Here is a 17,766-nt window from a genome sequence, read left to right as displayed (position 1 = left end):
CCTCCACATCTACTAAAGCATACCAGGGATTTTCATGATGGGTAATGCTTTGGGCATTTGAATGGAGTCCCAAATATCTAAAACATAAGTACATTTTTTTCTTTCATCATGAAGAAAACTTTGATTCCAAAACATACTAAAATCATAAGCCACTCCAAAGTCATATCTGTTATCAGAGTACATATTTTAAATTTTAGGTTCATCTATCTCACTGATGTTTGCATTAAGGGAAACATTTTATGGGACTAAGGTAGCCTCAGGTATGGGCTCAGCTTCTGTAGTTTCAATCAAGGACACTGTGGCATGTCTCGCCCTCTACAGTCCATTCTCATTGCACAGTCACTATCCTTCAATGAGTGGATTATTAATTCTTCATTATCTAGAGATATTTTCTGCAGGTCTAAACAAGGGATAGTAATCTATTCATTAATGTTAAGCAGTCATAGGGAGGGCTATCAGGTGGGGGAGGGAGAATGGGGCAAGATTAAGAGCAGGTAAGTTACATTAGAATATCATAGTAAAAGAATCACACAGGGGATGTCAAGTGTGATGGGAACTTAAAACTTCCACAGAATGAGAAACATACACTGTCAATGAGACATTCATGACAATTTTGACAGTTTCTTCTCCTCCTCTCCTTTTTTCTCCTTTTATTTTATCATTTTTATATTTACTTACATGTGTATACATTGTTTGTGCCACCTTCCCCCAACCCACCACCCCCCCAAACCCCCACTTCCAGGCAAAACCTATTCTGCCCTCTTCTCCGATTTTGTTGAAGAGAAAATATAAGAGATAATAAGAAAGACATAGTGTTTTTGCTAGTTTGAGATAAAGATAGCTATACAGAGAGATTCCTAGTGTTGCTTCCATGTACTTGTGTATCACAACCCACATTGGTTCATCTCTGCCAGACCTCTTCACTACTTCTTGGTCCCCTTCCCATAGAGGCCTCTGCTATTTTAGGATTACTTTATTTACTCCTCAACAGGAAGCACATCAACCACATTCATGTTTTAGGTTTCCTTTCCTTTCCCTATTTCTCCCATGCATGTTCTCCCCTTAGTGTGTGACCCATGTCCAATAATATTACTGCATTTGTTTTGGGTCCGTAATCCACATATAAGGGAGAATGTGTGGTTTTTGTCCCTCTGAGCCTGGCTAACTTTGCTTAAGATGATGTTCTCTAGTTCCATCCATTTACTTGCAAATGATAAGATTCCATTCTTCTTTGTGGCTGAGTAAAATTCCATTGTGTACAAATACCACATTTTCTTGATCCATCTGTCAGTTCTGGGGCATCTTGGCTATTTCCACAGCTTGGCTATTGTAAATAGTGCTGCAGTAAACATGGGAGTGCAGATGCTTCAGGTATGTCCCTTGGAGTGGTCTTCTTTTTCCTTCTTCGTTCTTCCTTTTTCCTTCTTCTTCCTCCTCCTCCTCTTCCTTCTCCCTCTCCCCCTTCCCCTCCCCCCACAATGAGCCAGCCAGGAGATGAAATTGGATTGAATTTAGGGCTTCTCACTTGCTAGGCAATTTCTCCTGTGACCTGCAAAGCTTCAGCAGTGACTAAAGTTACCCCAGGAAATATGATTGTGCACTGCGGTGTTTAATGGGCTATGTTCTCCATGTTGCCGGTATTCCCGATGTGTTTCCTCCGTGTACTCCAGGGCGGCTCAGGCCTGTAGTCAGAATGCTCTTCTTTTTCTTTCAGAACCCTGCCGTCATCCTGAGAAAAGCCCCCGGTAGCCTAATGGGTAGGGGCACCAAGGTGTTCCAGTCGACAGCCAGCCCACCCTTTTAAGCATAGCCAACGTGTCAGCCATCACCTAACCACACACACCAGAGGGAGCCTCCTGAGCCCAGGCCAGATTTCTGACCAGCCCCACCATGAGCTGATGTTTTGAGTTGCTCGTTATCCAGTGATAGAAAACTTATACACCCATTATAGGATTCAATGATATGTTGATAGCAAGTAACTTGGCAAACAGGTGTCCTGTAGATGCTGATTTCCTTTTCCCCTAATTGAAAATTTAATCTATTAAAGCTCTGGAAGTCTAGGCTGTGCATGGATCTTTAGACACAGGCCCATCTTGCTTTGTTTTCTGTCTGATCTCTGCAGCAGGTGGGAAGCAGTGGATTGGCCACCTTTGCACACTTCCTAGTTGGAGCTCCTTGCTGTCTGTCAGCACACTGTCCTGTTCCTTGAGCACGAGGAGAAATAATGGTAGGGAAGGGAGTTCCGTCACCTCTGGCATTAAACAGAGGGGTTCAGACCCTTCGCCCCCCTGAGTCAGGGGAATCATAGCCCTCAAAGCTGGAATGTGGCTATTCCGAACTGAGACGTGCTGGAAACTGGAGGCTGAGAGTGAGTTTTGAAGATGTAGTACCAAAAAATATATACTTGACTAATTTTGTATTGATCACATTACTATGATAATACTTTGGATATATTGGGTTAAGTTATTTGAATCAATTTCACCTGCATCTTTTACTTTTTTAAATGTGAATAGCAGAAAATTTAAGGTTACACTTATGCCTCACGTATCTGTATCGGACATTGCTGCCTTAGGGGATTGCTTCCCACTTCATGGCTTAAGCCGCCTTCTCAGAAAACTACACTAGAGACCAGAAAATTTAAGTGAAATTTAAAAATAATTGTCATTATATTCTATTTGTGAATAAGATAGACCCATAGATCGGTATGATTTATAAACAAGGTTAACTTGTCCCTCTGGAAAGTAAGCCTTAAATAACAGTAGCCAAAAGTCTTGAGTTTAATTTGACAAAACACACACACACAAAGCCGGCGTAGTGGTAGACTTCGATAATCGCCGTATTGCAGAGGCTGAGGAATTAGAATTATGAGGTCTGGACCAGTTTGGGCTACTGGGCTACATAGGGAAACACTGTCTCAAAAACGTCCAAGAACTTGTCATTCTGACCTCATTCAGATACGGGTTGGTGGCATCAACCGTCGCTCAGAGCAAGAGGAGGTGGGGCCTGAAGCCCTGTCCAATCAGAGGCTGTGAGTGAGAACTGTCCAATCAGGCACACAGCCAGAGTGGAGAGGGCAGGCTTTCAAAATCTCGCGGGCTCTCTCTAGAGCTGCCAGCTTGGGCTTCTCTTCCAGGTTCCCGTCTGCTCAGAAAGTCCGGGTGGCACTGCAGTAGCGTTGTCGTCTTGCTGGATGGTCCACACGGAGGACGCAGGGCACCCTGAAAGCCAGGGAATTGGTGAGTGTCCAATCGCGGAGTACAGCTCCGTCCTCCGTTTCCAGAGGCTCCCGCGGGGCCTGGGCCGGCGCTGGAGACCCGGACGTCCTCTGCTGTGCTGTCCTATCCTGTGCTGCCCCATGCTGCCCTTGCTGGGGAACTGCAGCCCTGGAGCCCTCTCTGTGCGGTCCGCCCTGGGTCCCCACTGCAGGGCAGGGTTTGGGCCAGCGCTCGAGACTCGGACGTCCTCTGCTGTGCTGTGCTGTCTTGTCCCGTCCCGTGCTGCCCTTGCTGGGAGACGGCAGCCCCTGGAGCCCTCTCTGTGCGGTCCGCTCTGGGTCCCCGCTGCCGGCCGGGGGCTGGGCTGGCGCTTGGGAACCAGGTGTCCTCCCGGTTGCCGTCGGAGCACTGTGCAGCCCTGCCCAAAGTCCATTCTGCCCAGATTGCGTGGTGACGACACGGAAGATCTTCACAGGAGAACCCGACTTTGTGGGTTCCTGCGTGAGAGGTGCTGCCCCTTGTGGGATCCCCAGGCCCTCCTTCCTGGGGACTCACCGTTCTTTACTGAGGTTTCTAGATGTGTGTCTCAAATATTGAACCCTAACACTCCCCACCCACCCAGTCCCTCCAGCCTAGCTCCTCCTAGGGCTGGTGATAAGTTCCTAAAATTCCAGCTTCCTGCCCACATTCCCAAACACCAGCTTCCCCTTTCGACATTATCAACTATTTGTTGCCCTTGCTACATTTAAAACGCACAAGTACTTTGTCGTTATTTTTCTCCAAGTATTGGATAGCACCTCTTAGAGTATTTGTTTTCTGCTTGTGATCATTTCATGAGAAGAAAGTGTAGAAGAATCACTTGACTCTGCAAAAAAAATCTTTGTGTCTCTCCTCTTTTTGTCCTTCCTAGGCACAGACACCTTATCAGAGTGTCTTGGGGTTGGGTGTCTTCCCTGGAGAATTCACATGGTGATGTGCCCTTATCCCACCCCCAAATCTTTTTGGTCCAATGCTTCAGAACTGTGCGACACCAGGTAGTGACACCAGGTGTCTTAAGCTACCATGGTTCTGGTCTCTGGTGTTTCTAGTGAATATCAGCCCCTGGATCCTCAATTCCATCCCTGGGTGTGGGCGTGGAGCCTGCAGGGGGCAGCTGATGTCCTGGGACTCGGAGGAATATCATGGTAAACCCTCATCTAAAAGTTGTTTCCATATCCTGGCTACCATGAATAGTGCTTCAGTGAACATGGGAATACAGCTCTTTCCTCAGCACTCTGATTTCAGTCCTTTTGTATATACACCCATAGTTGTAATTGCTGGACCATGTGGTAGTTAACTATTTAGTTTTTTGAAGAACCTTCCTAGTATTTCAAAACTGACGTACTCAATTTATATTCCCACCAAAAGTGTACTGGGGTTCTGTTTTCCTCATATCCCTATCCTGTCAAACACTTGTTATCTTTCATGGTTTTGATAATAGCCGTTGTAAAGCTGTACTCAGGCTGCAGGAGGGCTGCTGTTTGCTGCCTTAAAGCAAGTTGGTTGGGATCCAGGCTGTCTAGTAGCTAGTGGAAGAGTGTGTTGTAAACAACCTCTGGGAATAAACAGGAATCTGTGTTTTTTAATCTCTGCACTACTGCTGGAAATGGTAGCCCATGGAAGTGCCTGTGTACTTCATATGTCTGCACAGGCCCAGTGTACTTTGCTCCCAGAGCTTAGAGGTTTAGAGTGTAGTCCCCCTAATGGAAGATGTTAAGGATGGGATACTGTGCATGGACAAACTCCTTCCAAGAGGAATTGGTAGAGTTATCAATTGGGTGATAACTCTGGTCCTGAGTTGTCAGTGGGGTAGGCTGGGATAGAGGGCTTGGGAAGTGCTGAGTTCTCATTTAGCCTGTCAGAAGTGTGCCATTTTTTGCCCCTTTAATTCCCTGGTGCATCTAGATGGAAGCCCAACTGTAATCAACAACTTCTTCCAGGAAGAAACTGGGACTTTTGAGTTTTAAACCTTCCTCTACCCTGACTTCAAGGGATGAAGCTCTTGGAAGTTGTTCCATGAACAAGTAAAACAACCTACTTTGTCCTATGGCCTGGCAACTCACGTATGCCTAGTTGCTTCTCCCAGAACTAGGTGTATGAAGAGCCAAACCACAGGGAACTTTAGAGTTAGGGTGCTGTAAATATGGTCCCAGTCTTGTTCTCATGGTGGTGCTAGGTGTTTGAGGATCCTTTCCCAATTATATGGCACATTGTCCAAGGTGGGATTAATGGCCAAGTGTGCCTCAGGTGTCTTCTCATTTGAATGTGGATGTTTTCTCAGTTGCCCAGTGTACACAAGTCTCTCTGCTCGTTTATGACCTTCTCTTAGATGGACTTGAACATGAGTAAATGTTTATTCAGGTTGTTCATGGATGGAAGGAGAGTCAGGAGCCTCCTTTTCTGTTATCCTTCTAGGATAATCTCCCCTTAACATCTGGCCTTTCTTCTTGTTATTGTTTTCTTTTGGGGGTTGAACCCAGACCTTTACATATTCTCTGCACACACTCTACCACTGAGCTATATCCTAACCCCAGTATCTGCCTTTAGGTAGGTTGTTTTATCCATTCACATTTAATGTTATCCTTGATTTGGTTGGACTAACATATGCCTTTCTGTTGCTCTTAACAATACAAACAATTTTTTCTTCCATATGGGTACCTCTGTAGATTTTGTTTGTATTATAATTCCCTTGGTCTTTATTTTGTGATATTATAATAGTTTTATAATATATGTTACTGTCATGTAATGATAGCTACTCCTATTGCTCTTATAATGTATATATGTATATGTGCATATATGTGCTCATAAATACATATACATACATATAAGCTTTTCAGACAAATTTTAGAACTTTTTGTTTTGAGTCCTTCATTAAAAATAAAGCATGTAGAAATTTTGATGGGGTGATATTTACGAGAAAATGGTCCTCTTTGTAGTGATGAGTTTTATCATCTCTACATGGTATATGCAATCCAGTCTTTATGTTCCTCTGTAAATTTTTTTTCTCATAAGTTCTACACATTCCCTGTGTAAAACACATATACATGTGAGCTATCACACGCATGTCATATCTATATAAATCTTATGTGGAGTATTTTTTTTTTCTGTACTGGAGATTGAACAAAGGGCTTCACACTTACTTGACAAATGTTCTACCACTTGAGTCTCACTCCCAGTCCTTTTGCTTTTAGCTTGTTTTTCAGAGAGGGTCTGGAGCTAACTTTGGCTAGATTGGCCTTGAACCATGATCCTGTCCCTCTACTTCCTGAGTAATTGGGACCACGGGTGTGTACCACAATGCTCTGTTTTTTGGTTTTGTTTTTGTTTTGAGAGAGAGTCTCACTAATTTTTGCCTGAGCTGGCCTTGAGCCACAATCTTCCTGTCTCTACCTCCTGAGTAGCTGGGATTACAGGCATCTGCCACCATGCTCTGCCTTACATGATGTTTTATACTATTTGTGAAACTGGATATATAAGATATAGAATGTGGCTGGCCCCTAGAGAGTACCCTATAGTTTACTTTTATAGTTGTCTCTTCCTGAATGTACCTTCTTTCACCTCCACCCCCTGGGTTTCAAAACTGGACCAATTCTGCTGTATCCTCATGTTACGGTGCACATGTGGAATAATTTCTGTCACTAATCTTCCACAACTATTTTCCTTAAATAGAGACTAACAATTTATACTCCACGTTCAGTTCATTAGTGTTTAATTTTGTCTATCTGATTGGATTTTAGTATATGTTTCTCTAAATTCTAAAGCTACTGAGTTTCTTTATGACTAGTGAACGATTTAATATCTCCCCTGTAGAGGGACTGACAAGAGCAGGGGCGCTTGCCTGGTTTTTTTTTCATGGATTTCTGAGTTTTCCTTTCTTATTAAACGTTTTGGTTTGTGTGAGGCAATTATGTTCTCCCACTGTGTCACTTCTCTTTTTTTACCTGCTAATTCATAAAGTAATTCATTTGATGAATACAATTTGTATTTTAGTGTCCAATTTATGAATATTTTTCTTTTTAATATTTTATTTAAATTTGAAAAGAACTCCCTGTCCTAAAACACTTAAGTGTTTTATAGTTTGTTTTTATATTTAGGTATTTACTACCTCTGAAAATGATTCATTATATGGAATGAAGAAAGGGTTCAGTAGCATTTTTGCTATACAGACACCCTGTTGTCCCAGCAGTTTTCATTGGAAAGGGAGCTTTTTTTTCCACCTTTCCTGCAGTGCAGTCTCTATCATTTGTACGTGTTAAAGAGACAAGGGTCTTTTTAAGGGCTGTTTAGTTCCACAGGTCTACTTATTGATCTCATTGCCAGGTCTACACTGATTGCCATATAGTCCTATATGCTGCTTAATGTATAACTGTGGCTATAACATATACCCTTGGTGTGTAGTAGACTATACTCTCTAGGTTTGTGTAAGTATATGCTACAGTGTTTGCACAATGACAGAAGAGTCATCAAGGTTAAACTCTGCCACAGGATTCAAGGGATAGGTTTGGAAAACAAAGCATGAGATACTCAAATGGGAGTGTCTCAGAAGATACTGCTTAGGGGGAAATTTGTAGCAGCAAATAAACTATTAAGAATAGAAAAACAAATCAAAACCTAAGCTTCCATCTTCAGGTACTGGGAAAAACAGACAGAATCTAAAGTAAGCAGAAGCAAGGAAATAATAAAGATTATAGCAATGATCAGTAGGACAAGGAAGAAGAAAACAGCCTACCAAAGGCAGGTTTGTAAAAGATCATTAAAATCAGCAAAACTTAGCTAAGCCAGTACATAAAGAGAAGACTCAAATTAGATATTGAAGAGGGAACATGCCCTTACAAAAATGTAAGAATATTTAATCATGTAAATAATCATATGCAAATACATTGGATAATTTAGACGAAATGAACAAGTTTCTAGAAGCAAACTCCTGAAACCAAATCAAGAAAAAAATAAATTGTATTCATGATAATAAAATTACTACACACCAAGAAAATCTAATGTCTAGAAACTTCACTGGTGAATTCTACCAGATGTTCAAAGATTTACTGTCAGTTCTTCCCAATGTTTTCTTTTTTATTTTTATTGTTTTATTATTCATATGTGCATACAAGGCTTGGGTCATTTCTCCCCCCTGCCCCCGCCCCCTCCCTCTCCCCTGCACCCCCTCAATACCCAGCAGAAACTATTTTGCCCTTATCTCTAATTTTGTTGAAGAGAGAGTATAAGCAATAATAAGAAGGAACAAGTGTTTTTATTCCCAATGTTTTCAAAGTATAAAGATACCTCCTAACTCATTCTATGAGACACTGATACCAGCACCCTCACTGAAGTCACCTGGTTCACATTTATCTTGCTTAGGAAAACTTCTGTGTATAATTGCGATGTTCTGCTTAATATTCAAATGTCCCATCTTATTCAGCATTTATGTCTCTTACATTCTCTTTGACTCAGCTTTGATAGTTTGGTCACTCCTAACATCTCTCATTTTGTACCTCTTCCTCAGGCTTTGGACCAGAGGTTTAACTCCTAGCTGAATGTTTCTTTACGGTATCTAAAAGGCACCTTAGGCTCCATGAATCCAAAATAAAAACTACATCCTCCATTCTTCCCTTACATGTGGTATTACTGCCAACTTGACTTGGCCCACACCACCAAGAGGAGTAGACTGTTTTCACTCTCCGGTTCAATGCTATATGGTGTCAAATCCTGTTCCTTTTGTTTCTTGTTTTAAAATTTTTATTGCAGTGTTTACATGTAATGCCTATAAAGAGGGAGGACTTTTTGGTGCTCATTTCTTATGGGAAATACCACTCTTGTAAAACTTGAATAATTTATTTTCTCAGTAATGGGGTTTTTATCCTTGCTAAGCAGTGCTACAAAGTGTGTATTAGGAGTCAGTGGGAGAGAGCATTCAGGCAGGGTTAGTGAGACACATTTGAATAAGAGTTAAGAGAAAGACACAAAAATAAAAACAGCACAGATTTTGATAGTTTGTACATTTTGCTTATGTATATTTATGTCATTTCTATTTGTAGTTTGCACTAATACAAAATTATGTTTTTGGTTCAAAAAATGCTTTTCATACTTTCTGTTTTTAATTCTCTTATTTCAAATAATCACTTAAAATTAGGGAAAATAGATTTGTGCGTCAATAATCAATGGTTATGTACTAAAACTAATAGATGGTTAAAAACAAAATTTTTTATTGAGATTAAATGTATATAACCTAAAATGTGACATTTTCTTCATAAGTGTTTCAGTTTAGTGGCATTAGTATACTCCCATCAATTTGTAATCACCATCATTCACCTTTCCCAAATGACACTCAGAGCATCTATTCTGCTGTACCTCAGGCCTTGGCAGTACCACGATTCTACTTTATCTCTGCATTTGTCTACTCTAGGAACCTTATATGAGCAAATTCAAACTGTTTGTCCTCTTATGACTGGACTACTTCATCTTACATATTGTCTTTAAGCTTCACCCATGTAGAAGCATTTTGCAAATTTTTCTTACTTTTGAAAGCTTAAAAATATACCAATATATGTATATAGCACATTTCGTTTAGCCATTTATCCTTCTGTGAAGCTTGTATTACTTCCACATTTTAGGTATTTTGAATAATGAAGCTATTAACTGTACAAATATCTGTTCCAGTTAGGGTATATATTAAGATTGGGATTGCTTGATCAATTTAGTTTTTTGAGGAATCTTCATACCATCTTCCACATTGACTCTATCTTTTTACATTCCCCCACCCCCAGCAATATACTATGATGCAAGTTCTTCTGCATCTTTTCCAACACTTCGCATTTCCTTGCTGTTTTTGCTTTCCCATCAGAGCCATTAAAATGTGTGTAAAGTGGTATTTCATTGTGATTTTGATTTCCATTTTCTGAATGACCAGTGATATTGAACATCTCCTATGTTTGAAAGCCATTTGTGTATCTTAGCAGGAATGTTTATTCAACCATGGCCCATTTGTTTGATTTTTAATTTCAGGATTAGAAAATATATGTATCCTGGATATTAATATCTTATGAAAGATAAGATTTGCACATATTTTATTGCATTCCATCAGTTGCCTTTTACTCTGTTAGCAGTTTCTTTCATAGATCAGAGATTTAAATTTTATAAAATTCAACTTTTCTTTTGTTGCTTCTGCTTTTGGTGTCATATTCAAGAAATTATTGCCAATCCCACTGTCATGAAGTTTCTCTCCAATGTTTTCTCTTATCTAAACATTTCAAATTCACAATTATTTTTTATACTGTAACATAAAAATAAGATGATTCTTACTCGTATACTTAGAAACTAATACTCAATTTAAATGTGAACACTCCATGTTTCCAATTATGTCACCCTCTGTTACCTCTAATGACTCCATTAGTATTGTGAACGTGCCAGGTTCTGTTGGCTAAGCAAGTTGTTAAGAGCAGCCTACCTTCTAGAGGAATTCATTCACAGCTCAAAAGAAAAAGTGTGGAAAAAATCTGTGGCAGCCCTTAATGTACTCAGATGCCCCTGTTCAATACATTTTGTTCAACAAAAAGTCTCATTTCCCTTGTGATTTCTTTTTCACTTACAGGTTATTTAGGAATGTATTATACAGGCTCCCCCTCCTCAGTAGGAGTTAAGTTCCATGACAGTAGATGCCTAAAGCAGCATAGTGTCAAACCCTATATATAATGTGTTTTTCTATACATACAGACCAGTGATACAGTTTTATCAGTCACACTATGGCAATATTAATTTAGTTTATGTTAGTCACAATATGACAATATTAATAACAGTAACAAAGTATAATAATTTTCTGTAATAAGAGCTATGCGGATGTGATCTCTGTCATGTGATGTGAGATGACAGAGCACCAGCACAATACGATGAAGTGATGTGGAAGATGTGGGCATTGTAACTTAGAGTTAGGCTACTACTGATCTTCTGATGGCATCTCAGAGGACTGCCTCCTTCTGTTTATCCTGCATGAACTCACAGTATGCTTCCACGAGCAAGAAGAGGGGTGAGAGGATGTCCTGGGCTTCAGGATGTGAAATCTTAGAACCCGCAGTGCTTAAGTGAGCAAGATAGGGGCAAGAGGATGTCCCACTTTCAGGATGACCTAATATGAACCTTGAGTTTAACATATCTGTTTTCCAGCCAGCACTGCTTACCCTGGATTTGTCACCTTAAAAAAACTTGTTTAATTATTCCAGATTCAGTTTTTCATTAACTATAAAAATCTGTTTTATTGGTCGAGCTTGAAATACAAGAAATATTTCCAAAGAGGCAAGGTAGATAGAAATGATAGAAAAAATGAAGAGACTACAAGAGTCAGAAACTGTATCTCTCATTTTAGTTTCTATCCTTAAATGGGTCTTTCCATCCTAGCTACTTGAGAGGCAGAGATGAGGAGGATCACTGCTTCAAGACCAGCCTGGACAAAATGTTCATGAGATCTCCACTTCAACCAATGTCTGGGCACAGTTGTCATCCCAGCTATGTGGGGAAATTCCAGGCTGGCCCTTGTACAAAGCAAAACCCTATCTCAAAAATAATTAATGCAAAAAGGGCTGGTAGAGTGGCTCAAGTTGTAGAATGCCTGCCTAGCAAGTACAAGGCCCTGAGTTCAACCCTCTAGTAAGGCCAAAAATAATTGTGTATGTCTCAGTAGTATCTTTAAAAAACAGCGAAAGCATCATGCCCAAATAGCTGTGTGTGTTTTGCACAGTGAAACATAGTTTCATTGACATGAAAATTTTCTAACCTGTTTTAATGTGTACTTACATTTTATATGTGTACATAAAATATAAGTATTATTTGATCAGTTTATTGCCTTTTAAATTTTTCTGAACTGCACACATTAATGGGTTTTACTGTGTTCTCACACATGCATATATCATCCTTTGATTGTGTCCATATTACTGTTCTACCCTTTCTTGAGCTCCCTTCTCCCATTCCTCTGGGCCCCTTCCCTAATAGTCCTTTATCATATCTCTCTCTCTCTCTCTCTCTCTCCTCTCTTTCTCTCTCTCTCTCTCTCTCTCTCTCTCTCTCTCTCTCTCTCTCTCTCTCTCTCCCTCCCTCCCTCCCTCCCTCCCTCCCTCTTATATTTTGGTTTTCCACATATGAGAGAAAACACTTAAGACAAGTATATGAGATACTTGTCTTTCTATGTCTGGCTTGTTTCACTTAACATAATGTCCTCCAATTCCACCCATTTTCCTGCAAATATCATGATTTCCTTCTTTATGACTGAGTAATACTCAATCATACACATATATATCATATTTTCTTTATCCGTTCATCTGTTGATGGGTACCTAGGCTGAGTCCATAACTTGTCTGTTGTGAATAGTGCCACAATAAACATTGGTGTGCAGGTATCTTTATTGTATGATGACTTCATTTCCTTCAGATAAATCCCCAGGAGTTAGTATAGCCCAATCATATGGTAGTTCTATTTTTAGTTTTTTGAGAACTCTCAATGTTTTCATAGTAGCTGTACTAATTTACATTCCCACCAACAGTGTGTACGTATATTAGTTTGTAATAGACTTACGTAAGTTTCTGTTCTCTTCACATCCTTGCCATCATTTCTTGTTTTGTTTTCTTTATTATAGTCATGCTGAAGTGAAATGGAATCTCAGTGTAGTTTTGATTTATATTTCCCTAATAGCTAAAGATGTCAAATATTTTTCATATATTTATTGGCTATTTGTACTTGTTTTGAGAACTGTGTGCACAGATCATTGGCACATTTTTTGATTGGATGACTTACTGTTTTGATGTTAAGTTTTTTTAGTTCTTTATAGATTCTAGATATTAATCCTTTCTCAGATGAATAGCTGGTAAAGACTTCCTCCTAACCTTATAGGTTGCCTCTTCGCTCTGTTGATTGTTTTTGTTTTGTTTTGTTTTGTTTTTGCTGTGCAGATGCTCTTAATATAATGTATTCCTATTTGTCAATTCTCATTTTTGTTTCCTAGCCTATTGGAATCCTATTAAGGAAATTGTTGCTGCGCCAATATCTTTTTGTTGTTGTTTTTGGTACTGGGGTTTGAGCTTACAACTTTGTGCTTGCTAGGCAGGTGTTCTCCCACTTTTTTTTTGTTGTTGTTGTTCATTTATTCACGTGTGCATACATTGTTTGGGTCATTTCTCCACCCTTCCCCCCTCCTCCACCCTTCCCCCACCCTCCTGTTTCAGGCAGGTCCCGTTCTGCCCTTATGACTGATTTTGTTGAAGAAAAGACATAAGCATAATAAGAAAGACAAAGCATTTTTGCTAGTTGAGTTAAGGATAGCTATACAGAAAGATTCCTACTATTGCTCTTATGTGTACCCATGTGTTACAACCCATGTTGATTCAACTCTAACTGATCTTTACATTGGTTCCTGATCCCCTGTAGTGAAAACCTGTTGTTTTAAGGTTTCTGTATTAGTTCCTCTGGAGTGGGGACATCAAATGCTTTCATGTTTTGGGTTTTCTACCTATTCCTATATCTCCCATATGTGCTCTTCCCTTTTCTTGTGATCCAAGTCCAACAACATTGCTGCATTTGTCCTAGATCTAAAGTCTGCATATGAGGGAAAACATACAATTTTTGGTCTTCTGAGCCTGGCTGACCTTGCTCAGAATGATGTTCTCCAGGTGTTCTCCCACTTGAGCCACACCTCCAGTCCCTGTATCAATATCTTGAAAAGTTTCTCTTACATTTTTTTCCTGATAATTTCTAACTTTTGATCGACTTGAGGTTTTTTCTTTTTTTGCTTTTTGTACGGTACTGGGGTTTGAACTCAGGGCCTCATGCTTGCTTAGACAGGCACTCTACCACTCAAGCCACTCTGCCAGCCTTATTTTGTGTTGGGTGTTTTTAGATATTTTGAACTCTTTGTCCATGGTGGCTTTGAACTGTGATCCTCCTGATCTCTGCCTCCTGAGTAGCTAGGATTACAGGCATGAGCAACCAACACCCAGCTTGAGTTGTTTTTTGTACAGGATGAGAGATAGGGATCTGGTTTCAATCTTCATCATGTGGATATCCACTTTTCCCAGCACCATTTGTTAAAGATGCTGCCTTTTCTCCAATGTTAGTTTTAGCATCTTTGTCAGGAGTCATTTGACTGTAGGGGTTGGACTTATTTCTGTGTCCTCTATTCCATTGGTCTGTGTGTCTGCTTTTATGCCAATAGCACACTGTTTATGTTACTGTGGTTGTTGTAGTACAAGTTGAAGTCAGGTATTCTGAAGCCTATAGCATTGCCCTTTGGTCAGGATTGCTTTGGCTATTCAGGGTCTTTTTTTTCTACTTCTGTGAAGAATGTCATTGGTATTTTGATGGGGATTGTGTTGAGTCTGTAGATTGCTTTAGGTAGTATGGTCATTTCAATAATATTAATTCTGCCAATCCATGAACATGGGAGGTCTTTCCGTTTTCTAGTGTCGTTTTCACTTTATTTCTTTAATGTTTAATAATTTTCATTGTAGAGCTCTTTTACTTCCTTGATTAGGCTTATTACCAGGCATCTTACTTATTTTTTGAGGCTGTTGTAAATGGGATTGTTCTCCCTCTTTCTTAAGTAAGCTTGTTATTAGTGTATAGAAAAGCTACTGATTTTTATGTATCCTTATGACTTTTGTATCCTGCTACTTTGTTGAGTTTATCAGTTCTAAGAGACTTTTGATGGAATTTTTAGGATTTTCTAAACATAGAATCACATCATCTCCAAATGGATAATTTGTCTTCCTCCGTTTTAAATTTGTATTCCTTTTATGACTTTCTCTTGCAAAGTTGCTCTGGCTAAAGTTTCAAGTACTATAGTGAATGTGAGTGGAGAGAGTGTACACACTTGTTTTCTTCCTGGCTTCAGAGGAAATGCTTTCAGTTTGTCACCATTCAGTATGATGTTGACTGAGTTTGTTCATAGCCTTCTGTCCCTTCTATTCCTAGTTTATTCAGAGCTGTTGTCATGAAGGGATGTTGAATTTTATCAAAGGTTTTTTCTGCATCGAGCTTCTATCCTTGATTCTACTTCTATGCTTTACTACATTTATTGATTTGTGTATGTTGAATCATCCTTACATTCCTGGAATGAGTCCAACTTGAACATGATTTGTGATCTTTTTATTGTCTTATTGATTTTGATTCACAAGTATTTTACTGAGGATTTTTTGCATCTGTGCTCATCAAGAATATTGGTCTGTAGTTTTGTTGTTTGGTTGGTTGTGTGTGTGTATGTGTGTGTGTGTGTCCCTATTAGGTTTTGATATCAGTGACACTGGCTTCATAGAATAAGATTGGGAGTGTTCCACCTCTTTCTGTTTTATGAAGTAATATGAGGAGCATGGATATTAGTTCTTTAAAAGTTCTAGTGGAATTCTGCAGTGAATCCATCCATTCCTAGGCTTCATTGTTGGGAGACTTTTTATTAATGATTCGGTCTCATTGCTTGTTATTGATATGTTTAAGTTTTTCTATCCTCCTGGTTCAATTTCAGTAGGCCATATGTGTTCAGAAATGTGTCCATTTCTTCTAGATCCTCCAATTTATTGGCATATACTTTTAGAAAAAAAATTCCCTAATGATCTTCTGAATTTCAGTGGTACCTGTTGTAAATCCCCTTTTCATTGCAAGTTTTACTTACTTGGATCTTCTCTCTGTTTCTGTTGCTTAGTTAAGGAATACACTGGTGATCCAAGACCTATATATCACACTGACTGCTGCTTTCTGAAATCCTGCGTCTGGCTTCCTGAACCTCCACTTTTAAAGGGGATGTGTCCTCTGTTCTCCAACACATCACAGAGTTCTTTCCCCATCACATACAGCTCTTAGAGTGGTTTTTATTTTATTTATTTTGTCAGTGGCTCTCTCCCAGCACCAAACTGGGTCTCAAGGCAGATGCCCACTGAGTCAGGACAGTAATATTACTACAGGCTCCAGGAGATGGGAAAATGCATGGTCCTTTAACTCCCGGAGAGACAATGGCTATTCAAAAATATCTCTTGGAATGTCAACATTGATATTACTAATGAGCCTTGCTACATGTTCAGAAATCCAGTCTCCACCCCAAAACTATGGAATCCTAATCTGCGCATAAATAAGATCTCCAATTCATGGTTGTACACAAGAAGGTACAACCAGTACTCTTCTAACTCACTGATTTTCTTATCTGAGAAATATGCATGGATTATCTTGTATAATATAAATGTACCACTTAAAATGTATATTCTTGTCTTGATGCCTTAACTTTGCTTTTATGTTACCTACACTGGTTTTGTGGATCTTATGTCATCCTCTTTCCTCAGCGTTAGATAATACATCACTGTGTTAAAAAGTATCTTATTTAATAATTAAGGTGATTTATCTGTATCAGCACCAGTTTGTCTCTGTCATCTTGGATCAAATCAAGAACTCTGTCAATGATCACATGGTCAATGTACTATTTATTCACTTATTTTTATTTCAAGAGCTGTTGACCTTCAGGGATGCGGCCACTGATTTCTCTCAAGAGGAGTGGGAATGCCTGGACCCTGCACCGCAGAATTTGTATAGAGGTGTGATGTTAGAGAACTACAAAAACCTGGTCTCCTTGGGTGAGGACACCTTCCCTACAGAATTCCTTATTTACTACCAACATTTAATTTCCTTCCTTTAAGGAATATCTTTTGGAAGCTTCTACTTTTCATGAGTAAATTTCAGATTCTTGCTTCTAAGGAAAAAAAAAAATGGGCACTGGTTTGTACAGACAAGAAAATGTGCATATTCTTGTCTTCAACCACCCCCTTTCTTAGTATACATCCTAACTGCAGTGGTAATTTTACAGAAATTACAGAAATTCAGTGCTAAAAACACTGTAGCCAACATCTTGATTTCTTTTACCTTTGTTTTGGTAGTAGTTGTAGCGGAACTCAGGATTTGCCAACTGGAAAGGTTTTCTAAATATTCTAATGTATCTGTCAGGAGACAGATACATTAACATTCAAAGAAATAATTTTCTAGAATCTCCTATTGTATCTTCTCTTTTCTACTGAGGACACTACCGGGATAGAAATTACTTTAAGAACAGCAAGCAAATGTCATGTCCTATTTTCCAATACACAGGTCTTGCTGTCTCTAAGCCATACCTGGTCACGTTTCTGGAGCAGAGCAAAGAGCCTTGGCATGTGAAGAGACAAGAGACAGTATTCATATTCCCAGGTCAGTAGGAATGAATGAAACAGAGGATGCAGGTAAGAGGTCCGCAGGGGTGTGCATTGAGAAGCACTGTTCCAATGGAAATGATTTTTCACCAGCCTAGGTCTGTTTCTTTTGCTGTCACAGAAGGATGTCTCCTGTCCTGTTTACCAAGCCCTTAAAACCTCTAACTCTTTCCTTCCTCCAGTGATCTTCCAGCACATTCACAGTGACAGCCAAAGCACTCTCTTACTGGGGTCTGCATAATCTGATTGCTCTTCCCCTTGCTTCTTGGCCTCAGAAAATCTGCACATCTCTAAAGACCTTAATCATTTATATATTT

General features: G+C 39.6%; 1 protein-coding gene across 1 annotated transcript; it reads left to right on the top strand.

Annotated features, from left to right (window-relative positions):
• The first annotated feature begins 3,078 nt into the window (after positions 1–3,078).
• Positions 3,079–17,625, top strand: LOC141421775 (KRAB domain-containing protein 5-like). The gene is made up of 3 exons (XM_074069513.1): positions 3,079–3,236; positions 16,718–16,843; positions 17,352–17,625. The coding sequence occupies exons 1-3, from the start codon at positions 3,191–3,193 to the stop codon at positions 17,453–17,455; spliced, it is 276 nt and encodes a 91-aa protein (XP_073925614.1). The 5' UTR covers positions 3,079–3,190; the 3' UTR covers positions 17,456–17,625.
• The last annotated feature ends 141 nt before the right edge of the window (positions 17,626–17,766 follow it).

Source organism: Castor canadensis, chromosome 3, assembly GCF_047511655.1.
Source record: "Castor canadensis chromosome 3, mCasCan1.hap1v2, whole genome shotgun sequence".
In the NCBI taxonomy this organism is placed as follows: Eukaryota; Metazoa; Chordata; class Mammalia; order Rodentia; family Castoridae; genus Castor; species Castor canadensis.
Note: the sequence above shows the minus strand (reverse complement) of the source record. Positions and strands in the feature narration are given on the sequence as shown.

Coding starts and splice junctions, on each gene's coding strand:
- LOC141421775 (XM_074069513.1), top strand. CDS start 3,191: ATGGTCCACACGGAGGACGCAGGGCACCCTGAAAGCCAGGGAATTG. Junction 3,237..16,717: donor CCCTGAAAGCCAGGGAATTG/GTGAGTGTCCAA, acceptor TTTTATTTCAAG/AGCTGTTGACCTTCAGGGAT. Junction 16,844..17,351: donor CAAAAACCTGGTCTCCTTGG/GTGAGGACACCT, acceptor TCCAATACACAG/GTCTTGCTGTCTCTAAGCCA.